Source organism: Mesoplodon mirus, assembly GCF_964341445.2.
Source record: "Mesoplodon mirus genome assembly, chromosome: 6".
In the NCBI taxonomy this organism is placed as follows: Eukaryota; Metazoa; Chordata; class Mammalia; order Artiodactyla; family Ziphiidae; genus Mesoplodon; species Mesoplodon mirus.
In genome coordinates this window covers 87,415,932-87,435,746 of record NC_138982.1, presented here as the reverse complement: position 1 = coordinate 87,435,746, position 19,815 = coordinate 87,415,932, and the positions used below count along the sequence as shown (strand labels likewise).

General features: G+C 39.7%; 1 protein-coding gene across 5 annotated transcripts in view; it reads left to right on the top strand.

Annotated features, from left to right (window-relative positions):
• Window positions 1-19,815, top strand: part of SIDT1 (SID1 transmembrane family member 1) — a gene marked incomplete at its 5' end in the record, with an annotated part of 86,426 nt that overhangs the window by 30,322 nt on the left and 36,289 nt on the right. For 3 of the 5 annotated variants that reach the window (XM_082624793.1, XM_082624792.1, XM_082624794.1), the window contains 6 exons: window positions 5,772-5,817; window positions 8,942-9,043; window positions 9,657-9,740; window positions 11,399-11,486; window positions 14,090-14,161; window positions 14,580-14,673. In XM_082624793.1, coding sequence (XP_082480919.1) covers window positions 5,772-5,817; window positions 8,942-9,043; window positions 9,657-9,740; window positions 11,399-11,486; window positions 14,090-14,161; window positions 14,580-14,673 — 486 coding nt within the window. The remainder of the gene's footprint in view (window positions 1-5,771; window positions 5,818-8,941; window positions 9,044-9,656; window positions 9,741-11,398; window positions 11,487-14,089; window positions 14,162-14,579; window positions 14,674-19,815) is intronic. The other 2 variants (XM_082624795.1, XM_082624796.1) reach the window with 2 other exon arrangements.

Sequence of the window (19,815 nt, the reverse complement as noted above, 5' to 3'; positions counted from 1 at the left end):
TTAGACCCTTTGGAGAACTGAATTCTGTGAAACTGAAGCCATAAGGTCACAACTCTGTGAGAGGGTTATTGAATGATACGCATGTGGTGAAACTGCAAGTCTATTCCCTCATATTGTTTTCTGTTTCCGCCTCTCACAATGTGACCTGACCTCAGCAACCAGACATGCAGAGCACTTCAAAATGCACACAGTTACCAGGGGTTTTATGCGAATAAGATAAGCCCGAGAAGAGATGATAACTAAGATATATGTGTCTCTTCCTCCCTGGATCTGGATTGTCCCACACCAGCCTTGCTGGAAACTCAGAAATCCAGAGGATGATGGTAACAGGCAAGAGCTGAGGACTGTGGGGAGATCTGAACTCAGGTATTGAGAGAAGCACTGAAGAATGAACTCAAATTTCCCAACATGGCAGTTTCTGTTGTATGTTTTTCAGTGGCAGACTACAAGTATTGTTTTTTTTTTTCTAGAATCATAAATTTTAAGAATAGAAGGAACTTTGGGAATTGAATCGACTCATTTCATTTTTACAGATGAGCAAACTGATGCCCAGAGAGGTTAAGTGATTTGTCCAAACTCACACAGCCAGGAAAGGACAAAATCAAAATTAGGTTCGACTTCTGACTTGCAGTTCTGAGCTGTTCCCACTATACCATGCTATTTCTGCTTTCTGTTTAACACTGTCCTAATTTTTGTTACCCTAAATGTTTCTCAACTCCATGAAGCATTTATTTATTTAAATCCAGCTTAAAAAATTAACTTCTGCCTTAAAGCATTACTCCGTGCCGTCTTAACTCTCCCCCACCTGCCTCCACACATGCACATACACCAGCTTTGCCCCTACTCCTTTTCCCAGACCCCATTGCCCTGGCGCTCAGTGCTGCAGAGTGTGAAGTTGCAGATAGGGAAGAGCGGGAGGCTGCAGGAACAGGCAGGCACCTGCTCCTGGGCTGGGAGGAGCCTGGAAGGGCTGTTGGGAATTCTCTGGTGGTCCAGTGATTAGGACTTCATGCTTTCACTGCCGTAGGCCTGGGTTCAATCTCACAAGCCATGTGGCTCGGCCAAAAAAAAAAAAAAAGATATCCCCAAGAACGGAAAATGCATGACAGATAGTTTAAAAAGAAATTTAGACAGTTGTCCATGTTGTGATATTTGTATGGATAATGGATTTGAGGGGGACTAGACTGGATGCAGAGAAATTAGAAGGCTGATGCCGTGGTCAAGATAAATAATGAAATGAACTGAAGAATTTAGAGGTGAAGTTGACAAAACTTGATTGGATATTCAGGGTAAGGGAAATGGGAGAGTCTAGGATGACCATCTAACTTGTAGATGGTGGTGCCCCTAAGAGAAAATGAGAATTTTGAGGAGGGAAGGAAAAGATAAGTTCACTTTGGGACATGTTGAACTTGAAGTGCAGTGCCTGGCAGAGTGTTGAACTTATACAGCACGATGCTCAGGAGAGAGGGCTGAGCGACAGAGAGGCCACTGAGTAGAAGCTTCAGGAAGGCTTGTCCATATGGTGCCTGAGGTGGAGTTACAGGAGGTAAGGGGAGAAACAGGCAGTACCCAATCCTTGATCTTTAAGATATTTTTGCTGCACCAGGCAGTTTAGACTTCATCTTTAAGGTTATGGAAGCCACTAAGAGATTTTAAGCAACAGAATATCATGAACAGGTCTGATTTTTGAGATGACTTTAGTAGCCATGTAGAAGATGAACTGGAGAGGAGAGGGTAGAGGCACGTAGACAAATAAAAAGTTTGAACAGAGAAGAATTAAAAAATTATTAGGACCTGAACATATCATGGTAGCAACAAAGTTGTAAGGGAGAAAAAGAGTCAAGTAATACACATGGGGATAATTCACAAATTCAAAAAATACATGTGGCAGAATCAAAAATATAGTCTTACATGAGTACTTGAAGGCTTCAACCCTCCTCTAGCCTTCTAAGTAGGGATCTTGAGTCTTTGTTTTGAGAGAGAGTTTTGAGTGCGATAGCTCAGCTACTGTGCTGTGAAAAGTAATAGATTTTTGAGGAAATGGATGAGTAAAGAGGCTTTTAGACCATTTTGCTATATGTCATCCTATGTAATGACCTTTTGGTATTTTGGGGTAGAGTATAGTGATTTACATTGTTTTTCAGTTTTTTTTTTTTTCTTATTGGATGCTATACTGAGCAAAGACAGTGCTTCAGGTGGGAGCAGGTGCATCCAGGTTATATTTACACTAATATAATCAGTAAGACTTGGTGAGCAGTCAGCTGTGGAAGGGATAAAAAGGGAATCCAAGACAACTCCAACAATGATGTCACAAGTCAGGTGAGGCTTATCGACAGACGTGGCAGGTCAGGGTCAGGGAAAGGGGAGTACTTTCCATTTTGATCATATGGAGTTTGAGATGCTTGAGGGCTGGTGAAGTGCAGAAGCCCAGCAGAGAAACACTCTTCTGTGACTGGAGCCCAGGAGATAGCCCTGGGCTGGACATGGAAACTTGTGATTCACTACCATTGTTGTGGTTTTTGTGGCAACTGAATATTTATATATATGGATTTTATGGCAATTATAATATACATAATTATACATATATGAATGAAGATGTATGTGGCTAAGGAAAACGAGGAGATCAAGAACAGGACTGTGGGTCACATTCTCATATAAGGGATGGTCTGAGAAATAGGAGCTCTCAGAAGAAGCTGACTCGGCATAGTCAGATGTGTGGAAGAAACCCCAGGAAAGCAGGGGTCACAGAGCCCACGGGAGGAAGTTCTAAGACAGAGGAAGTGGCTGTCAGTGTCAACTGTCACAGACAGGTAAAGAAAATTAAGGACTAAGTCACTGGATTTAGCTACAAGGAGGTGACTGGCAACCTCAGGGAGATGATGGAAAAAGAATCCTGACAGCAGTGGGGAGAGGAAGGAATGAATGAGGGATTGGAGCAGAGAGCACTCTTTGAAGAGGCTGGTTGTGAAGGAGAAGGATATAGAATGACATCAAAGGAGAGAAATTTGGGGAAAAGAGGGCAATCCTGGGGGGTGCTTTTGTTTGTTATTTATTTTGAAAGTGGTTGAGACTAGAGTATATTTATAAACCAAGGAGTAGAAAGGCAGATAAAATTTAAAGGAGAGTTGGAGTTTTGTAGAAGCAACGTCCCAGAGGAGGGAAGAAAAGACAGGATTTAGCACATGCGTGGAGAGTTTGTACTTCAGCCAGAACCTTGAGGTGGAGGGTTACAGATGATGGAGGTGTTGGGGAAAGATCTGGGATAAGCAAAGGCAGTTCATGACAGATGGTAGTAAGGAGATAATAGGAAATGATATTCTGAATTCTGAAGTCCACAGTCCAGGTGAATAACGAGTGTAATTTCCTTCGACAAAGTGAGGGTTTTGAACGCTCGCTGTGCCCTGTGCTAGGGGCTTGCTGTCAGAAGATGAATAGGATGCCCTGAATCTCACAGGCCTCTCTGTACTCACCTCAAAAACGACTTAGTTTTGGTCTCTGCCTGTCTTTCCACTCACCCTTTCTTCCCATCCCCCCTTCCTTTTCCTTCTGTTTTATTACTCGCCGTAGATACTTCTCCCCCTCCTCGCTCCCTTCCCCATGGCCCCTTTCTCCTCTTCCCCTGTCCCCCTTCCCTACTCACCCATCTCTCTTGATTCCTCTGTTCCTCTTCTCTTTTCCTCTCCCTCAAACTAGCCAAAATGAGGAAACAAAATTAGCTTTTGGGTTTTCTTATTTATTGAATAAACTTTTGTTTCCTGTGTTTAATTTTTTCAAATAAGTCGAAAATTGTGTACTTCCTTCTCTAAAACTAAAGGTGTACGTGTGTCTCAATTAGATTTGTTCTGTTGCTTAATGACACCTGATAAAATAAACCTTCCCCTCTTCCACTGAGGCCCATGGGGAAGGAAACAGAACCTTTCATCTGCAACAGGCACCATGTTTATTTTGCACACACTGTTGACTCCATGAGAAAGAGAAGACTTAAATGTGATAGTCTTAAAGAAAATAAAGTGTTTTCAAAGTTTGTATGTGTTCTACTAGTAAAGCAAACATAAAGAACAAGAAAAAAAAACCAGAAAATCCCTATCAATGTCCACACATTCAATGTTATAACTGCAATTCAAATGACAGGGGAGAATTTAAAAACAAATTGCTGGCCAAAGAAAACTGTTTGCTTCTGGAAATCTTACACTGTCTGTTGCCAGCCAAGAAAATCACTGTCCTCTTTGTTCCCCTGACCTGGCAACAAACAGAATTGAGGGCCCCGTGTTGCCCTGGTAATAGCAGATGACACTCCTCACACGCTGAGAGCCACACACAGCACCGCGGGTCCTGACTCTGGCTGTGGAATCTCAGGAGAACACACACAACTGGATTTGACACTGACTTTGGCTTCTTTAGGTGACTTAAGATCACGAGTTACTAACCATATGTCAGCAGAACCAATCCTTGACTCTGATGATGATTTCTATTGAGAGTGAATATATACAAATTGCATCCGTTGCTAAACTCTAAGCCTCGTCTGCTGACAGCCTGAATTGTTTGTCATTACCTTTAGAAATAGTGCTCAAATTTTATGACTTCTAAACACCACCTCCAATTATAAACTTCATGCTTAAATGTCCTGACATGCCCTTTCTAAAGGAATCTTTAATAAAAATTTTAAACTATTTAATTTTTATAAAAGGAAAATTAGGAGTGGAGAGAAAGACTCCTTAGCATTGGGGGATAAAGCTGGGGAAGGACCCCAGATGAAGTTCAGGTTCAGGTTCCCACAAGTGCAGGTCACATTGGACAGTTGGGATCATGACACTCCCCAGACTCAGGCATTGAGAGTGCAGTGGGCAAGTGTGAGTGATCTTCACAACAAAAAATGAGGCAAGAACCAGAAAGAACAAAAGCCCCAAACAGCCCTTACATGACTACAGAGAAGAGCAAATTTCTCTGTTTTCCAGTCTCTTGAACTGTTCACATATGTTCCTTCCAATAGCACTCTACGCTACAGATGTATGGTTCCCACATGCTCCTCACACTGTCCTTTCCTCAGTGCTGAATCATTTCTGTCTTTCACAGAAGAATGAAAATATCTAATAAAATATCTAATAAAATAATTCACAACAAATTAATAATTGGAGAGAAAATAACTTCATTATATTTTTTTGGTGGTATGTGCATTTTAAGAAGGGTCTTAGAAGGCAATGCCTAACACAAAGAGGACACAACCTTGGAGGGAAATGTAGACAACTGGGGGTGCTTGGGGGCAGGAGGAGTATGCTCCTATCCCTAGAGACACTACCATAGTGATTATCTATCCACCACATTTTTTAAAAAGTGATCTTTTGACATGGATACATCAAAATTTTGAAGTGCTATCGGAATTATGCAAATGAACCTCAAACCTTCTTTTCCTCTCTCTTTCAGACCACTTCTGACACCTAAACCCTGTACTTGATTGTAAAATCTTAAGAGAATCCAAAGACAAATGTGTCTATAAAAGTCAACAAAGTACTTACTTGTATAGGTATGACTTCATGGGTTTACAAAGACATAAAATTGATCCCTTCCCCAATTTGATCATTCTTGAGAGTTGAAACCACCAAGTTCCCACACAGCGCACTTTGTCACTTCTATGGGCCCAGAACTCCTTTCTCAAAGGGTAGGGCTTTCCTTGCATCTAGTTTAAGATTTTTTTTAATAAATAATTTTTGCTTGCTAACTTATGCTTTTCTTTCACTTTTCCCACTTTCCCCTCTCCCCCTTATATTTCTCAGGACAAATGTTGCCTTTCACTTCACTGCCAGTCCCTCTCAACCCCAGGTAAGTGAAGGGCTTCAAGGTTATCATGATTCTTCCTGTTGGTGTTACCCAAAGAAACCATGGTAACAGGTAGAGTTAGCATGTGATGTTGCCCTTGATCTTTCACAACATGAGTTATATTTGTACCTTTGGAATGTTGTTCATGTAACTGGGATTTTAGACACACTTTAACCTTATCACTTGAATTGGTGTAAAATGGGAGGCATGAAGTATCTGCAGATGTTCCTTGGCTCAACCTTCATTCATAAAATTGTGGGCCTACTATGTACCAAGTAGAGTGTTAGATTGTACTAGGTGCCAGGGATAGAAGGATGAAGAAGAGACAGGTGCAACTTCTGCCCTCACGGACCTTATAATCAGGATGGGGGTGGGGAGACAGACAGTGGAAGACCACCACTAAACAAATACAAAAATAATCAATTGATCTGAAAGTACAATAAAAATGAGACAGATTTTAATTTCTACAGTGTTATGGGTAAAATTAATTAGTTTCTCCTGTCATTAAGAAAGAACAGGAATGCTGACAAAAATTATTAGAAGAATTAGATATTTGTGCTGTGCTCTCCATTAGGCCATAATCATTAACAGACTAAATAGATGAAAACTTTGATTGACTCAGGCTGCTTTTCTGGTGACACTTCTAGCTACCTTCCTTTTTCCTTTCATAGCTTCTGAAAGAGTGAAGTTTATGCAATAGCAAGTTTAAATAGATTTGTTTAATGTCCTGATACTTATTATAAGTCTTCTGTAGGCTGTAATGCAACTTTGTCAAAAATGGCCTTGGATATACTGTACTAAAACTGGGATTAACATATTATATGGATAACGTTGTAAATCTGTTACAACCACTTGTGAGCTGGTGAATATTTAACAACTGGTTCTTAGAGTGAAAGCCCTGTTTTGTAGCATTTGCCCATTTCTGCAGTGTAAATACCTCCACTCTGGCGGATTTGGAATCGATGTGCACAATCAGCTCTGCAAGAGCCAACTCCAGCACACCTTGAAGAGTTAAATTTCCCACCAGTGAAAGCCTCCAGAGTGCATATATGCTGCCACCCAGTGACAGAGGAGGACTACAGTCCCACGATCCATTGCCCTCAGAGTATTAGCCACTTAATTCATGAAATATTTGAAAGCACTAGTTACTAGGTGCAATGGGAGATATCTATATAGAAAGGGAGGGGAAAACTTGTACCCCAACTGCAGAAAGAGTACAGTCTAATAGTCCTGTCGAAAGCTATAATAAAAATGATAGACTGAATGTCGTGATGTACTTCGTAGACTGAAAATCAGTGATGATTATATATTATAGCTTCTTTCTATTTTAAAAAAGTATTAAACACTAAAGCCCAAATAATTTGTATATAATCACAAACTAGAGTAAAATATACTTAAAACAAACTCATGAAACAAAACAGAAATTCTTTGACGTCTCTGAAGGTCTTACTTTACTTGTAACTGTTCCCATTTCAGCCTATATTTTATATCCTCTTCAACTGTAGGAAAAATTTTCTGTTCCTGTAAGTCCACCCAAACTATTGCACATACTCAGACAACCTGAATCACCACTGTCTGTCTCTATTCCTGTAGACAGAAGCAGGTTACAGAAACTGGATAATCAGGACACAAGATGGTGATTTTTAGCCTAAATTCCAGGCATTGCTTTGGATCCTTGTCACTTGCTTCTTTCTGGTAAAAGTAGATTCTCAAGGCAAGGGGTTTATTTATTTGGGGTTTATGGTAATTTAAAGGTTTAAAAACAATTAGTAATACCTTGGTATACAGATAAGGCTTCGGTAGATGTCTACAGCTTGCACAAAACCAACTCCTAGAATATACAGGCATATATGTGATGCTCATTACTGCTAATAGTAACCATAATAATGCTTTTGAGTTACAAAGTATGGTTCCCCTAAGAACCAAGAATGCCTCTTGGGAATTCCAGAGTATTCACCTTTGGAAGAGCCCTGTATTGTATGTATTTGAATCAAGCTCCAAAATAAAAGCACAAAAAATGGAGTGGCTTCTTGAGAGTGTTTCCATCTGTTACAAGGCATGAACAGACTTCCAAAAAGCAGCGTTAATGACACTCTTTAATCTTGAGATGATTTTTTTCCCCATCAGAAGGCTTTGGATTGTTGAAAAAGTTCTATTCTTATTGCTCTGGTTCTCAGAATAAGGTTAATAAAGAGGATGTGGGAATGCAAAATGAAGTTTTAATGGGTTTTGCTTCTCCTTTAAAGTGATAGATTTACTAAAGCCCTAGGATAGGGGTTTGCTTTGTTTGTTTTCCTCAAAATTTTAATCATGTATTTCATGTCAAGCTTCTCAACCAGTTTCTATATTTATAACTACTGGGCAGAAGTCCCCTTTCTTCATTATTAGCAACATGTTTAAGGCTTAGAGTTAATAAATTTTTCCAGTGGATTGATAATCTAAGTAGGTAAATAGTGTAACTTTTGTCTATTATAAATGTTTCCTTATTCTGATGATATTGGAGAAATACTTCTGCCCAAAATTGTGAACATATTTCAGGAGGCTAGATGTAGGGCTTGGTCTTTGAATCTAAATGTCATCTCACTGTATTCCAGCCAGGAAATAGATTCTTTGGCAAAAAAGTCTAGGGGAAGGGTGGGTCTAGTGCTAATTCTTGCCTATGGGAATGTGGTTAAGATTCTTGAAGAACAGGCTTATCTGCTTTTCAAGGAGGAGCTTCATATTTCAAAATGACCCCACAGAGGCAAACCTTGTCTCCTGTCACATTTCACATATCTCTAATTCAAAGGGTTGGGGGCATCTTCTTAAGTCAAAATTAGAATGAAGTGTAGCAAAGTTTAGTTGAGAAGGAAAAACTATAAAAAATGATATGGCAATATCGTATGAAATGGCTCCTTTCTCTTGTTCACTGCTGTGTTCCTAGTGCCTGAGCCCTGCACAGAGAATTTGCTCAATACGCAAGAGGTGAATGGCTGACTCAATTACTGGAGGCTTACTGAGATTTACATCTGAACTTTGTGCTTAATATTTGAGGAAACCACCTTATTCATGGGAAAATAGCTTGAGTTTTTGACCGTAAACATTTCTTAACATTAACAAATCCTGTCTTTCTTTTTTTTATTCTTAGTATTTTCTATACAAATTTCCTGAAGATGTGGACTCAGTTATCATTAAAGTCGTGTCTGAAATGGCTTATCCATGCTCTGTTGTCTCGGTCCAGAATATCATGGTGAGTCTTCATAACCTGTCAACCTTCCAATATGGAGTACTATATTGTCCCAGGATAAATGAGAGAGAAGGGTGGGCACCATGTCATCCTCATACTACCTATTTCTGACAAAACTGCTAAATAATAAAAACAGTATCTTGTGCACACAAGTGGGCAGTCTGTGTTTGTAGACACTGATCTGGGGAGATAGAGAGCAGTTGACTCCTCACCAAAATAAACAAAGGAAGGAAGGGAGGGAGGGAGGATCATGACAGAGAACAAGGAAGACCAACTTGTGGGCTGCACAAAAAAAACAGAAACCTGTTTGTTCTTTTTTTTTTAATTTTTATTGTGTCATTAGGCCCTTTCTGTTTCATAAGGTGTTAATAAAAAATGGGAAAGGTGTGATACACTTTAATGATCTTTTCAGTTCTCTTTGATATAAAGTGAACTTGACTTCAGAGGACAAGGCACCAAGTTTTAGGAGGACTATTTCATGACTGTTCTGGGGGAAAACTCTTCATGGTTTCTGGCTCAGTAGGGACCCCCTCCCCTGTGATCCAGGTGACATGTGTGGTATGTATACTATGACATTAATGATGTTTTCCTTTTTTATCCCTCATGCATGTTACAGTGCCCAGTGTATGATCTCGACCACAATGTAGAATTTAATGGTGTCTATCAGTCCATGACCAAGAAAGCTGCCATCACACTACAGGTGAGACATCGCTTCTGTGGTTGTTATTGTCAATGACAGTGCACAGTTTTTAATCAGATTACCTACTGGACCAGTCAGGTTACCTGCTGGACTTAGAAAAACCTAAGGGATTACCGCTCACTGTGTGCCTTGAATCTCTTTCCTTTCTGATTGATTTTAAAACAAAGATTGCTACACCTGAAATCAAAGCCTTGGTGATAGTAGACAGTGCTACTCTGCCAGGTGCTCCGTTCCCCTTGGGGAATCTTGGGAACCTGTGATTCAGTGGGACATGTGTCTGACAGATTGTTTAGAGAAGTAAGGGCAAAAGATTCCAGTCTACCCAATGGGGGATGCTGGTTTAGGGTAAAGTTTATCTGATCCATTTAAAACAACTAAACATATTCTACTAAAACAATATTTTAAATCAACTATCCTTCAATTGAAAAAAAACATATTGTAACCAAAACATAACTTCAACTCTGGACAGAATGGACAGGTTCAAAGGAATATGAACCACATTTGTGCAGAAGTTTGCCCTTTTTGTATGATAATTAAATTATTATTTCAATGGTAATTTTATAGCAAAAATGTACAGACATCATGTCAGCATATTTTCAAAGAGATTCTGTCCCTGGCTTTAGAGCGGTACTTACTTGGAGTACCTGCGACTTGATCTGTTCTCTAGGTAAGGAGATACTGTTTATTGAATAGCAGGCCATGAATGAGGAGAGGTTAATTATAATTTAGGTATCAGACCAAAAAACTTCTATTAGTCAGGCTTTTATTTTTAATGTCTCAGTTTTGATATCTCAAATATCTCCTCTTGTTTTTAGTATTTTTTTTCCTTAGCACATCAGCATTATGTGGTCCCAAACTTAAAAAGACGAAAAAATAACCATAGTAGGAAACTCAGATTTTACATCATCTGGACACTAAATTAATGAAGTGCAAATCATATCAGTACATTCCTACTTTCAATATGTTTGGCAATAAGTTATTACTTCTCTTTTGGACCCATGAGTCAGTACTGGGCCATTTTCTCAGTGGGTTAAACATAATATCAGAAATTTGGGGATAATAAAAAAAATCAGAGTTGTATAAATATACTGGACCTTAAAGATTATCTTGTCAACCATGCTTCATTCATGGATAAGAAACTGGGACACGGAGAAGCCCACTTAGAGAAAGTCAAAGCCAGGACTGTAACTCAGGTCTCCTGACTTGAGTTTTTGCTTCCCTAACCTAAATTGTTTATTTAACTGCTGACTGTGTGACTTTTAGGAAAGTCATTTATCATTAAATTTTTAAATAATAAAAACTTAATATAGTGAAGCTAAAACTGCCCAAAAAATAAAGTTTATTCAAGAATTTAATATACAAGTATAATTATTAAACATAGACTGTTGACATATATTTTATACAGGGTCTACTACAATTCTAAGCACTCAAGTGGGCACCGGACAGATTGAAATCAGAACAGTCTATTTACATAATTTCTTGGATATAACAATTATTTTATTATGGATAACCTGGAGTAGGTCATGGGAATGTGAGAGTCCTTTCTAAGGAGTTAGGGAGCAGGGGTGAACTTTACTTTTCTTCTCCTTCCTCTTTCTTTTTGCCCCCACCATTATGGACTTTCTCCCTTCTTCTCTCTATCTTTATGTCTTGTGCAGAAGAAGGATTTTCCAGGTGAGCAGTTCTATGTGGTGTTTGTGATAAAGCCTGAAGATTATGCCTGTGGAGGATCTTTCTTCATCCAGGGTAAGCAACAGTGAGGAGTATTTATCTACTTAGAAAAACCTAACAGAATGGAATGGAAAGGAAGCCAAAAGCTCATTTTGGCCCCTTCTGGCTCCTTCCAACCATCTCTAGTTCCCACTAAGTGAAGGTCATCAGCAGTGGCTTGGCAAGGCAGTCTGAGACATACATGAGAAAAAAATAAAGGGAAGAAAATAATAAATCTCAAGATATTATTGATACTACAAAATGCCATTTAGTGCCTGAATCTTTTCAAAGTCTTGCACTCCCTCAGTTGGCCCAGTTGGCCCAGTTCACTCAGTTGGCCCTTTACTCAACAAATATTTACTTCTGTGAAGTAATGATCTTATACAGCAGATCGAGGTCCATTTTCAAAGATCATTTTGGCAGCGAGTAGCAATGGAGCCACTTATATTTATCAGTAGTCATCATTTCCCCAAGGAAAATTCAGAGTTCTCAATTCCCATTGCCAAAATTGTACCTTTCAAGACGGTAAGTAAGCAAAGTAGGGCAACTTATCCCAATGGCAGGGGTTATGTCAACTCTTAAGCATAGTACAAGTGGTTATGGGCAACTACCCACTAACTACCACGGGAATGGAATAGGCTGTTGAATGAAAACACAGACCCCCCCAGCAGCTGATAGGCCATATGTGATCAACATGAAAAGTGTTTACTGTTGAGTGTAACATCGTTTGCTCAGTATTTAGGTGAATTTTTTTCTAATATATTCTTTAATCTCTTAATTACATAGCTCTAGAGTTTTGCCAACATCCAATGTTCTCGGTAAACTATAAGTCCTTTGATGGCCATATAAGAAAAAAACAAATTCTCACTGCCTAGAAAAATGCAAGCCAACAGTGCAAGAGGGTTCCCCTTTCTCCATACCCTCTCCAGCATTTATTGTTTGTAGATTTTTTGATGATGGCCATTCTGACCAATGTGAGGTGATAGCTCATTGTAGTTTTGATTTGCATTTCTCTAATGATTAGTGATGTTGAGCATCCTTTCACGTGTTTGTTGGCAATCTGTATATCTTCTTTGGGGAAATGTCTTTTTAGGTCTTCTGCCCATTTTTGGATTGGGTTGTTTGTTTTTTTGATATTGAGCTGCATGAGCTGCTTGTATATTTTGGAGATTAATCCTTTGTCAGTTGCTTCGTTTGCAAATATTTTCTCCCATTCTGAGTGTTGTCTTTTTGTCTTGTTTATGGTTTCCTTTGCTGTGCAAAAACTTTCAAGTTTCATTACATGGGAATGTAAATTGATACAGCCACTATGGAGAACAGTATGGAAGTTCCTTAAAAAACTAAAAATAGAACTACCATACAACCCAGCAATCCCACTACTGGGCATATACCCTGAGAAAACCATAATTCAGAAAGAGACATGTACCACAATGTTCATTGCAGCACTATTTACAATAGCCAGGACATGGAAGCAACCTAAGTGTCCCTCAACAGATGAATGGATAAAGAAGATGCAGCACACATATACAGTGGAATATTACTCAGCCATATAAAGGAACGAAACTGAGCTATTTGTAGTGAGGTGGATGGGCCTAGAGTCTGCCATACAGAGTGAAGTAAGTCAGAAAGAGAAAAACAAATACCATATGCTAACACATATATGTGGAATCTAAAAAAATCCAAAGCAATGGTTCTGATGAACCTAGGGGCAGGACAGGAATAAAGACACAGACATAGAGAATGGAATTGAGGACACAGGAAGGGGGAAGGGTAAGCTGGGACGAAGTGAGAGAGTGGAACGGACATATATACACTACCAAATGTAAAATAGATAGCTAGTCGGAAGCAGCTCCATAGCACAGGGAGATCAGCTCCATGGCACAGGGAGATCAGCTCGGTGCTTTGTGACCACCTAGAGGGGTGGGATAGGGAGGGTAGAAGGGAGGCGCAAGAGGGAGGAGATATGGGGATATATGTATACGTATAGCTGATTCACTTTGTTATACAGCAGAATCTAACACAACATTGTAAAGCAATTATACTCCAATAAAGATGTTTAGGGCTTCCCTGCTGGCGCAGTGGTTGAGAGTCCGCCTGCCGATGCAGGGGACACGGGTTTGTGCCCCGGTCCGGGAAGATCCCACATGCCACGGAGCGGCTAGGCCCGTGAGCCATGGCCGCTGAGCCTGTGCGTCCGGAGCCTGTGCTCCACAATTGGAGAGGCCACAACAGTGAGAGGCCCGCGAACCGCAAAAAAAAAAAAAAAAAAGATGTTGAAAAAAAAAAGAAAAAAAAATGCAGACCAAAAATGTAGTAGCTCTCTATTTTTGCAGCTGTTTTCTTCAGATGTCTGTGGCATATTGAGCCATAGGACATCAGGAGAAGGGTCAAGCCTTCTTTATTCAAGAAAGGAGGCTGCGTTCTCATTTGACTCACTTAGTGCTACCAAAATGCACCCAAAGGCCAAGTTGAAAGTTTTAATCAAAAAGAGTATTAGACAGTTTGACGGTTTTCACATAGTTCTTGCTAAAAGAAAATTCAGCAACCAGAGTTAATTCTGGACAGTTTTTAAACAACTGTTCAGATCAGAGACCAGGAACCTAGTATCTGATCCATTGTGCTTTGTTCTTTTTTACCAGAAAAGGAGAACCAGACCTGGAATCTACAACGTGCAAAGAACCTTAAAGTGACCATTGTTCCTTCCATTAAAGGTCAGTCTTGTTACTAAGATTTAGTGGAGAGATTCCTATGTCAGGAAGGCAGTCATGTCATTCAATGCTAAAGTCATCCTTCCAGAGAAACATCATAAGAAAACTAATGTTTACCTTAGAGATAGAAGAGAGAATCAAAGCATTTTGTTAAATCCTTTGCAGAAAGAAAGGGAAGCCAATTATAAAGTTGTATACAGGAAGTCCCTCCCCAGCTTCCCTGAGGAAGTCATCACTGTGAAAAGCAGCCATTTATGGACGATGTCTGGGTGACCTCCAATAGCTTTGCTGCTTTGAGTGGAATTATCTTAGGATTTAAGAATGAGTGTGATGCAGATGGGCCCATGAAGCTGTCCTGTCCCAAACATGGTCCCCTCTTCTCTTGAGGACATCCTGACCAAAGCTGTTTCTCTTCCCTCAGGATCTGTTTATGTGAAATCCATTCTTCTCAGTTTCCTCATCTTCTTCTCCTTCTACTTGGGATGCCTGTTTGTTGCATTTGTTCATTATATCAGGTACGTCAAGAGTTTCAAGAAATGTCAACCCCCTTCACCTGTCTCTGCTTAGTGATGAGCACATTAGATTTTAGAGCCATATTAACTGGATTCGAATCTACCTTAGCCACACACTGTGTGATCTTGGGCAAGTTACTTAAACTTTCTGTGCTTAAGTTTCTTCATCTGTAAAATGAGATAATAATTTACCTCATAGACCAGTATAAGTGCAGTGTTTACATCAATGTCCTGCACAGAGTAAGTGCTGATAGTGTTAGCTATTTTCATAGTTAATGAAACTTCAACAGAAAGATAGCTTGGGTAATTTTTAGACCAGAAAATACTCAATGTAGATCCTACAGAATGTAGGAAATGAGTTCTACCTAACATGGAGATTTAGAAACAGCTTTAAACATTCCATCAAAAGGTACAATTAATGCCTAAAATAAATATTGAGGTATAATAAGTAGCAGGAGTAATAAATATGCTTTGACACTACATTACCAGGTGCTTTCTTAGTGTTGTAGCATCAGTTTTACAGTAAAATGTTCCTCGAGAGAAAAAAAGGAGATAATCATGCTGTAATTTGGAAATTTCCCATCCCAAGAGTTTGGAGCCCCCAGTGAAAAGAGCACCAGTCTTTCCTTGTATCTCAGAGCAGGCCTGAACCTTGAGAATTCCATAGCTTGTCGTGGTCTCTGTAAAACAACTACAAAGGAATGGCAGGAGGTATAATAAACAAATGTTCTCTCTCCTCTTGAGCATGTAAAGAAAACAAAGCCAGTATGGCGTTTTCAGATTACTGGGCAAGATTAGTCTCATCTGTAGAAAAACCTCAAGGCTACCACAGTGATACAACTATCTCAGTGATACAGGCCTACCTCTGATTCAAAAAATAACTCCCTTCTGTGACTTTGATGAAGCTTTGCAATTGAGAAACTGACTTCAAAAACACACTGACCATATCTGGGACAATTTGAGAACCAAAACAATTAAGGAGAATAGTGAATTATAAACCATTGAGAAAAACAGAAATTCATGAATCCATCCCAGTAAGGGAAGAAAGGAAGGGAGAAAAGGAGGGAGGAAGGAAGGAGGGAAAGAAAGACCAAAATACTTACAGATATACATTTAATAAACTCAACAAAATTACTAAAACAGATACACATTAGGGACAGGACCCATTAGCAAATACTGACCTAGGAGGGAGGATTCTTGCCTACAGCACAACACCAAACACTGACTGGTAAATAAGGAGAGAGTGCTGGAATTGGAAAATCATCATTTTGCATAGATCAGGTTAAGAACCATCAATGAATACTAAAACTAGCAGGAAAATCTGATGAGGATCAACATATCTGCATGGCCTTAAGTATATCCCCACAAATCGCTTAGTAGTTGTAAGGGAAAAAGTAGTAACTATACAGTGGAGAAATTAGACTATTGACAGGGTGATAAAGGTTAATATGACCAAGGGAAAGATGGACACTGTGTGCCTCCAGATGTGACATCCTGAGAAGGAAATAGCATCACTTATGCAGTATTCCAGCCAGAAATGCACATTTTTAATATAATCCTGAGGAAAAAATTAGACAAACTCAAAATGATGAACATTCTATTAAAATGTATCACAAAAGACAAAAAATAGCTACGGAAATGTTCCAGATTGAGGGAGACTAAATATATGTGACCACTAAAGACAATGTTTGATCTCAGACTGGTTCTTTTACTAGAAGAAAAATATGCTATAAAGGACATTATTGGGTCAATTGACAAAACTGTAAAACAGACAACAGATTAGATAAGATTATCATATCGATGTTAAATGTGCTGAAGTTGACAACTACACTGTGGTTATGGAAGAGAGTATCTTTATTCTTTGGAAATATTTAGGCACAAAAGTTCATGACATATGCAACTTACTTTCAAATGGGTCAGAAAAAAATGTTTATGTATACATGCATATGAAAACATACATATGCACCCAGAGACAGAATGAGAAAGCAAAGGGGTAATATGCTAACAATAAGTGAATCTAGGTAATGATACATGGGTATTCTATATTCTATTCTTATTCTTACAGCTTCTCTATGAATGTGAAATTATTTTCAAATAAAAATTAAAAACAAAAACTCCAGTCTACAGGCAAATATTATACCTGTAAAGTATACATACATTAACTGGTTATCAGCTCATTAATTTATCAGATCATAATCACTAACACTGAACAAGTACTTACTCTTTGCCAGGCATTCTGAGTAGACTATCTCATCTAAAGCCCCACAACAAGTAGTAGTATATCATTATTTGACAGTTCAGGAAATTGAGGCATTCAGAGGTTAAGCAGTTTGACCAAGAATTCACTGCCTGGGTTTGAACCCAGGCAGCCTGGCTCCAGAGCCTTAGCTCTTAAGCAGCCCGGACAAGATGGGTCTGGAGTGGTCAGGGCATGTGAAGGAGGGCAGTCCTAATCAAGGAAACCAGGTCAAAAGCCTGGAACCCCAGCATGAATTTGATTGAAAAGGGGGTCCGAAAAGCTGCCAATTTTGACTCAGATGAGTTACAGCGTCATGGGAAAAGAAGTTCATCTTTTCTGCCTCTCTTAGGACGGCTGTCTCTACCGCTGATGTTTTAGATTTTAGAAAATAGGTTTCACCTCTTTAGTTACCTAGCAGACATAACCAGTGTACAGACAAAAATTAATAGCTGGATATCAATCTCTCTAAAGTTGTTATTCAGCCTGCTGAAGAGAGCACAGTTTTTGAAAATTGTGGCCTAAGGCTCTGTTGAAACCTCTGGCTGCCAGATTACTTTGCTACTGCCAACTGCACAAGCATAGATTCTTTCCAAATATAGGCAAACTGAAAATAGAAATCTGGAGACATAAGAACTACTTGGCATCTAAATAGGGGAATAAACTGAGAGAAAATGCTAACAGAACTCTTCCTTCATTGAACTAAGCAGAAATAACAAAGTTTTCTACAAAACCAAGTGAAGCCAGCCAGTCCTGGAGCAGAATGCCAATTGCTTGTTGAGCCCCCTGTTCTTTATTACTAATACATGTGGGGTTTGCAGTACATGCTATGAGATCAGAATGAAAACAATGATTAGAGACATGGCTCCTGTCCTCAGGGAGCTAAGAATTCAAAGTGTTTTTATGCTATTTTTTTATGTTTTTTTGTTTTTATGTTTTTTGGCTCAACCCTAAACTCCATTCCCCTCCCCACCCACCAGCTCCAATTCATTCAGCAAGTATTTATGGAGCCCCTGCAATGACCCCCTGGGTCAAGCACTGCATACATGTCTCTTTTTTTCTTTAATTATATTATATCTATATCACTTTATTTTTTTTATTTTATTAATTTATTTTTGGCTACGTTGGGTCTTCGTTGCTGCACAGGTGCTTTCTCTAGCTGTGGCAGGCAGGGGCTACTCTGTTGCGGTGTGCGTGCTTCTCATTGCGGTGGCTTCTCTTGTTGTGGAGCACAGCCTCTAGGTGTGCGGGCTTCAGTAGTTGTGGCTTACAGGCTCTAGAGCGCAGGCTCAGTAGTTGTGGCGCACAGGCTTAGTTGCTCCACGGCATGTGGGATCTTCCCGGGCCAGGGTTCGACCCCGTGTCCCCTGCATTGGCAGGCAGATTCTTAACCACTGTGCCACCAGGGAAACCCTGCATACATGTCTCTTATTCCTTCCTCTCAGTCACCCTGCCAGATGTTGAGTTCAAACTACATGATCCTGATTACTCGTTCTTCCCTTGATTCCTGTATTAGTTATCTATTGCCACAATAATGCTGCATAAAAATCAACCATAAAAACTCCAAAAACTCCAAGCATAAAAACTCCAATACATATTTACATTTGCTCACAAATCTATGGGTCAGCTGGATGATTCTGCTAATCTGGACTAGGCTCAGAGATCTCAGCTGGGTGTGGTCATAGAGTGGAATCAACTGGCAGGTCAGAGAAGAGCTGGCTTTTCTAGACTGGCCTCAGCTGTACTTTGCCTCTCATCCTCCAGCAATCTAGCCCTGGTTTATTGTATCTCCAAGAGAGATAGCAGAAGAATGCAAGGCTTCCTTAAGATGTAGGTTCAAAAGTGGCATGATATCACTTCCCCCTCTTTCTATTGGCCAAAACAAGTGATAAGGCCAGTCCAGCTGCAAGAGGTAAAGATAGACTCCACTTTTGATTGAAGGAGCTAGATACAAGATGAGGTATAGCCATTTTTCAATCAATCTAGCATAGGTCTCATTTACTCTTTTTTTGTTTGTTCACTGGATACTGCCTGCCTCACCCTAGCTTTGTAAATCATTTAACTCCTCTAATTAAGAACTTTATCAGCTCCAAAACCTAGGGCAAATGTGGTTAAAGCCTGTTAATACAAACACAGTCCAAACACATCATCTTTTATGAGTTCATATAATTGCTTGCTAGTTAATATCAATAAAATTGTTTTTTTAAAGGGACTTCCCTAGAGCCTCATTTGCCAGCTAGAACAGTCAGACCCAATTGTAACTGCTCTCCTTAATGATATGCCTTGTCCACTCAACAAATATTTAGTTATCATTTCCTGGGTGCCAGGCCCTGTCCTAAAGGTTAGTGATACAGCGGTGAACAAGACAGTCTAGATCCCTGCTCTGATAGAGCTTCCATTGTACAAAGGAAAAACATATAAGCAAGCAAGCAAGCAATTAATAAAGAAAATAATATCAGCTAGTGACAGAAGGAGAACAAACACAGTGGTGGGACAGAGAATGATTGGACTGGGAAGCTACTTTAGATTTGATTTGTTCAGCAGGGAAGACCTCTCAGGACCAAGACCTGAATGGCAAGTAGGAGCCAGCCATGTGAGGATTTGGGGAGAGAGTGGCCCAGGCAGAGAACAAGAGCAAAGGCCCTGAGGCAGGGATGGGTTTGCTGTGTCTAGGAACGAAAGAGGTATGAAGAGAAGTCCTTCCACCAAACATACCAGGATCAGGGGTGTGGAACTTCTAGAGCCCCCATTTGGAAGTAAATAAGAACATGTACCAAAGCACAGGCACATATAGTCCCCAACTTTTCTCCCTTCTCCCCCGACTCCAACCTCATATCCAAAAGGGAGGCTCATTTGGGGGGAAGGGAGAATTCACATTTTAATTTTTGATAGACAATTACATTTGATAC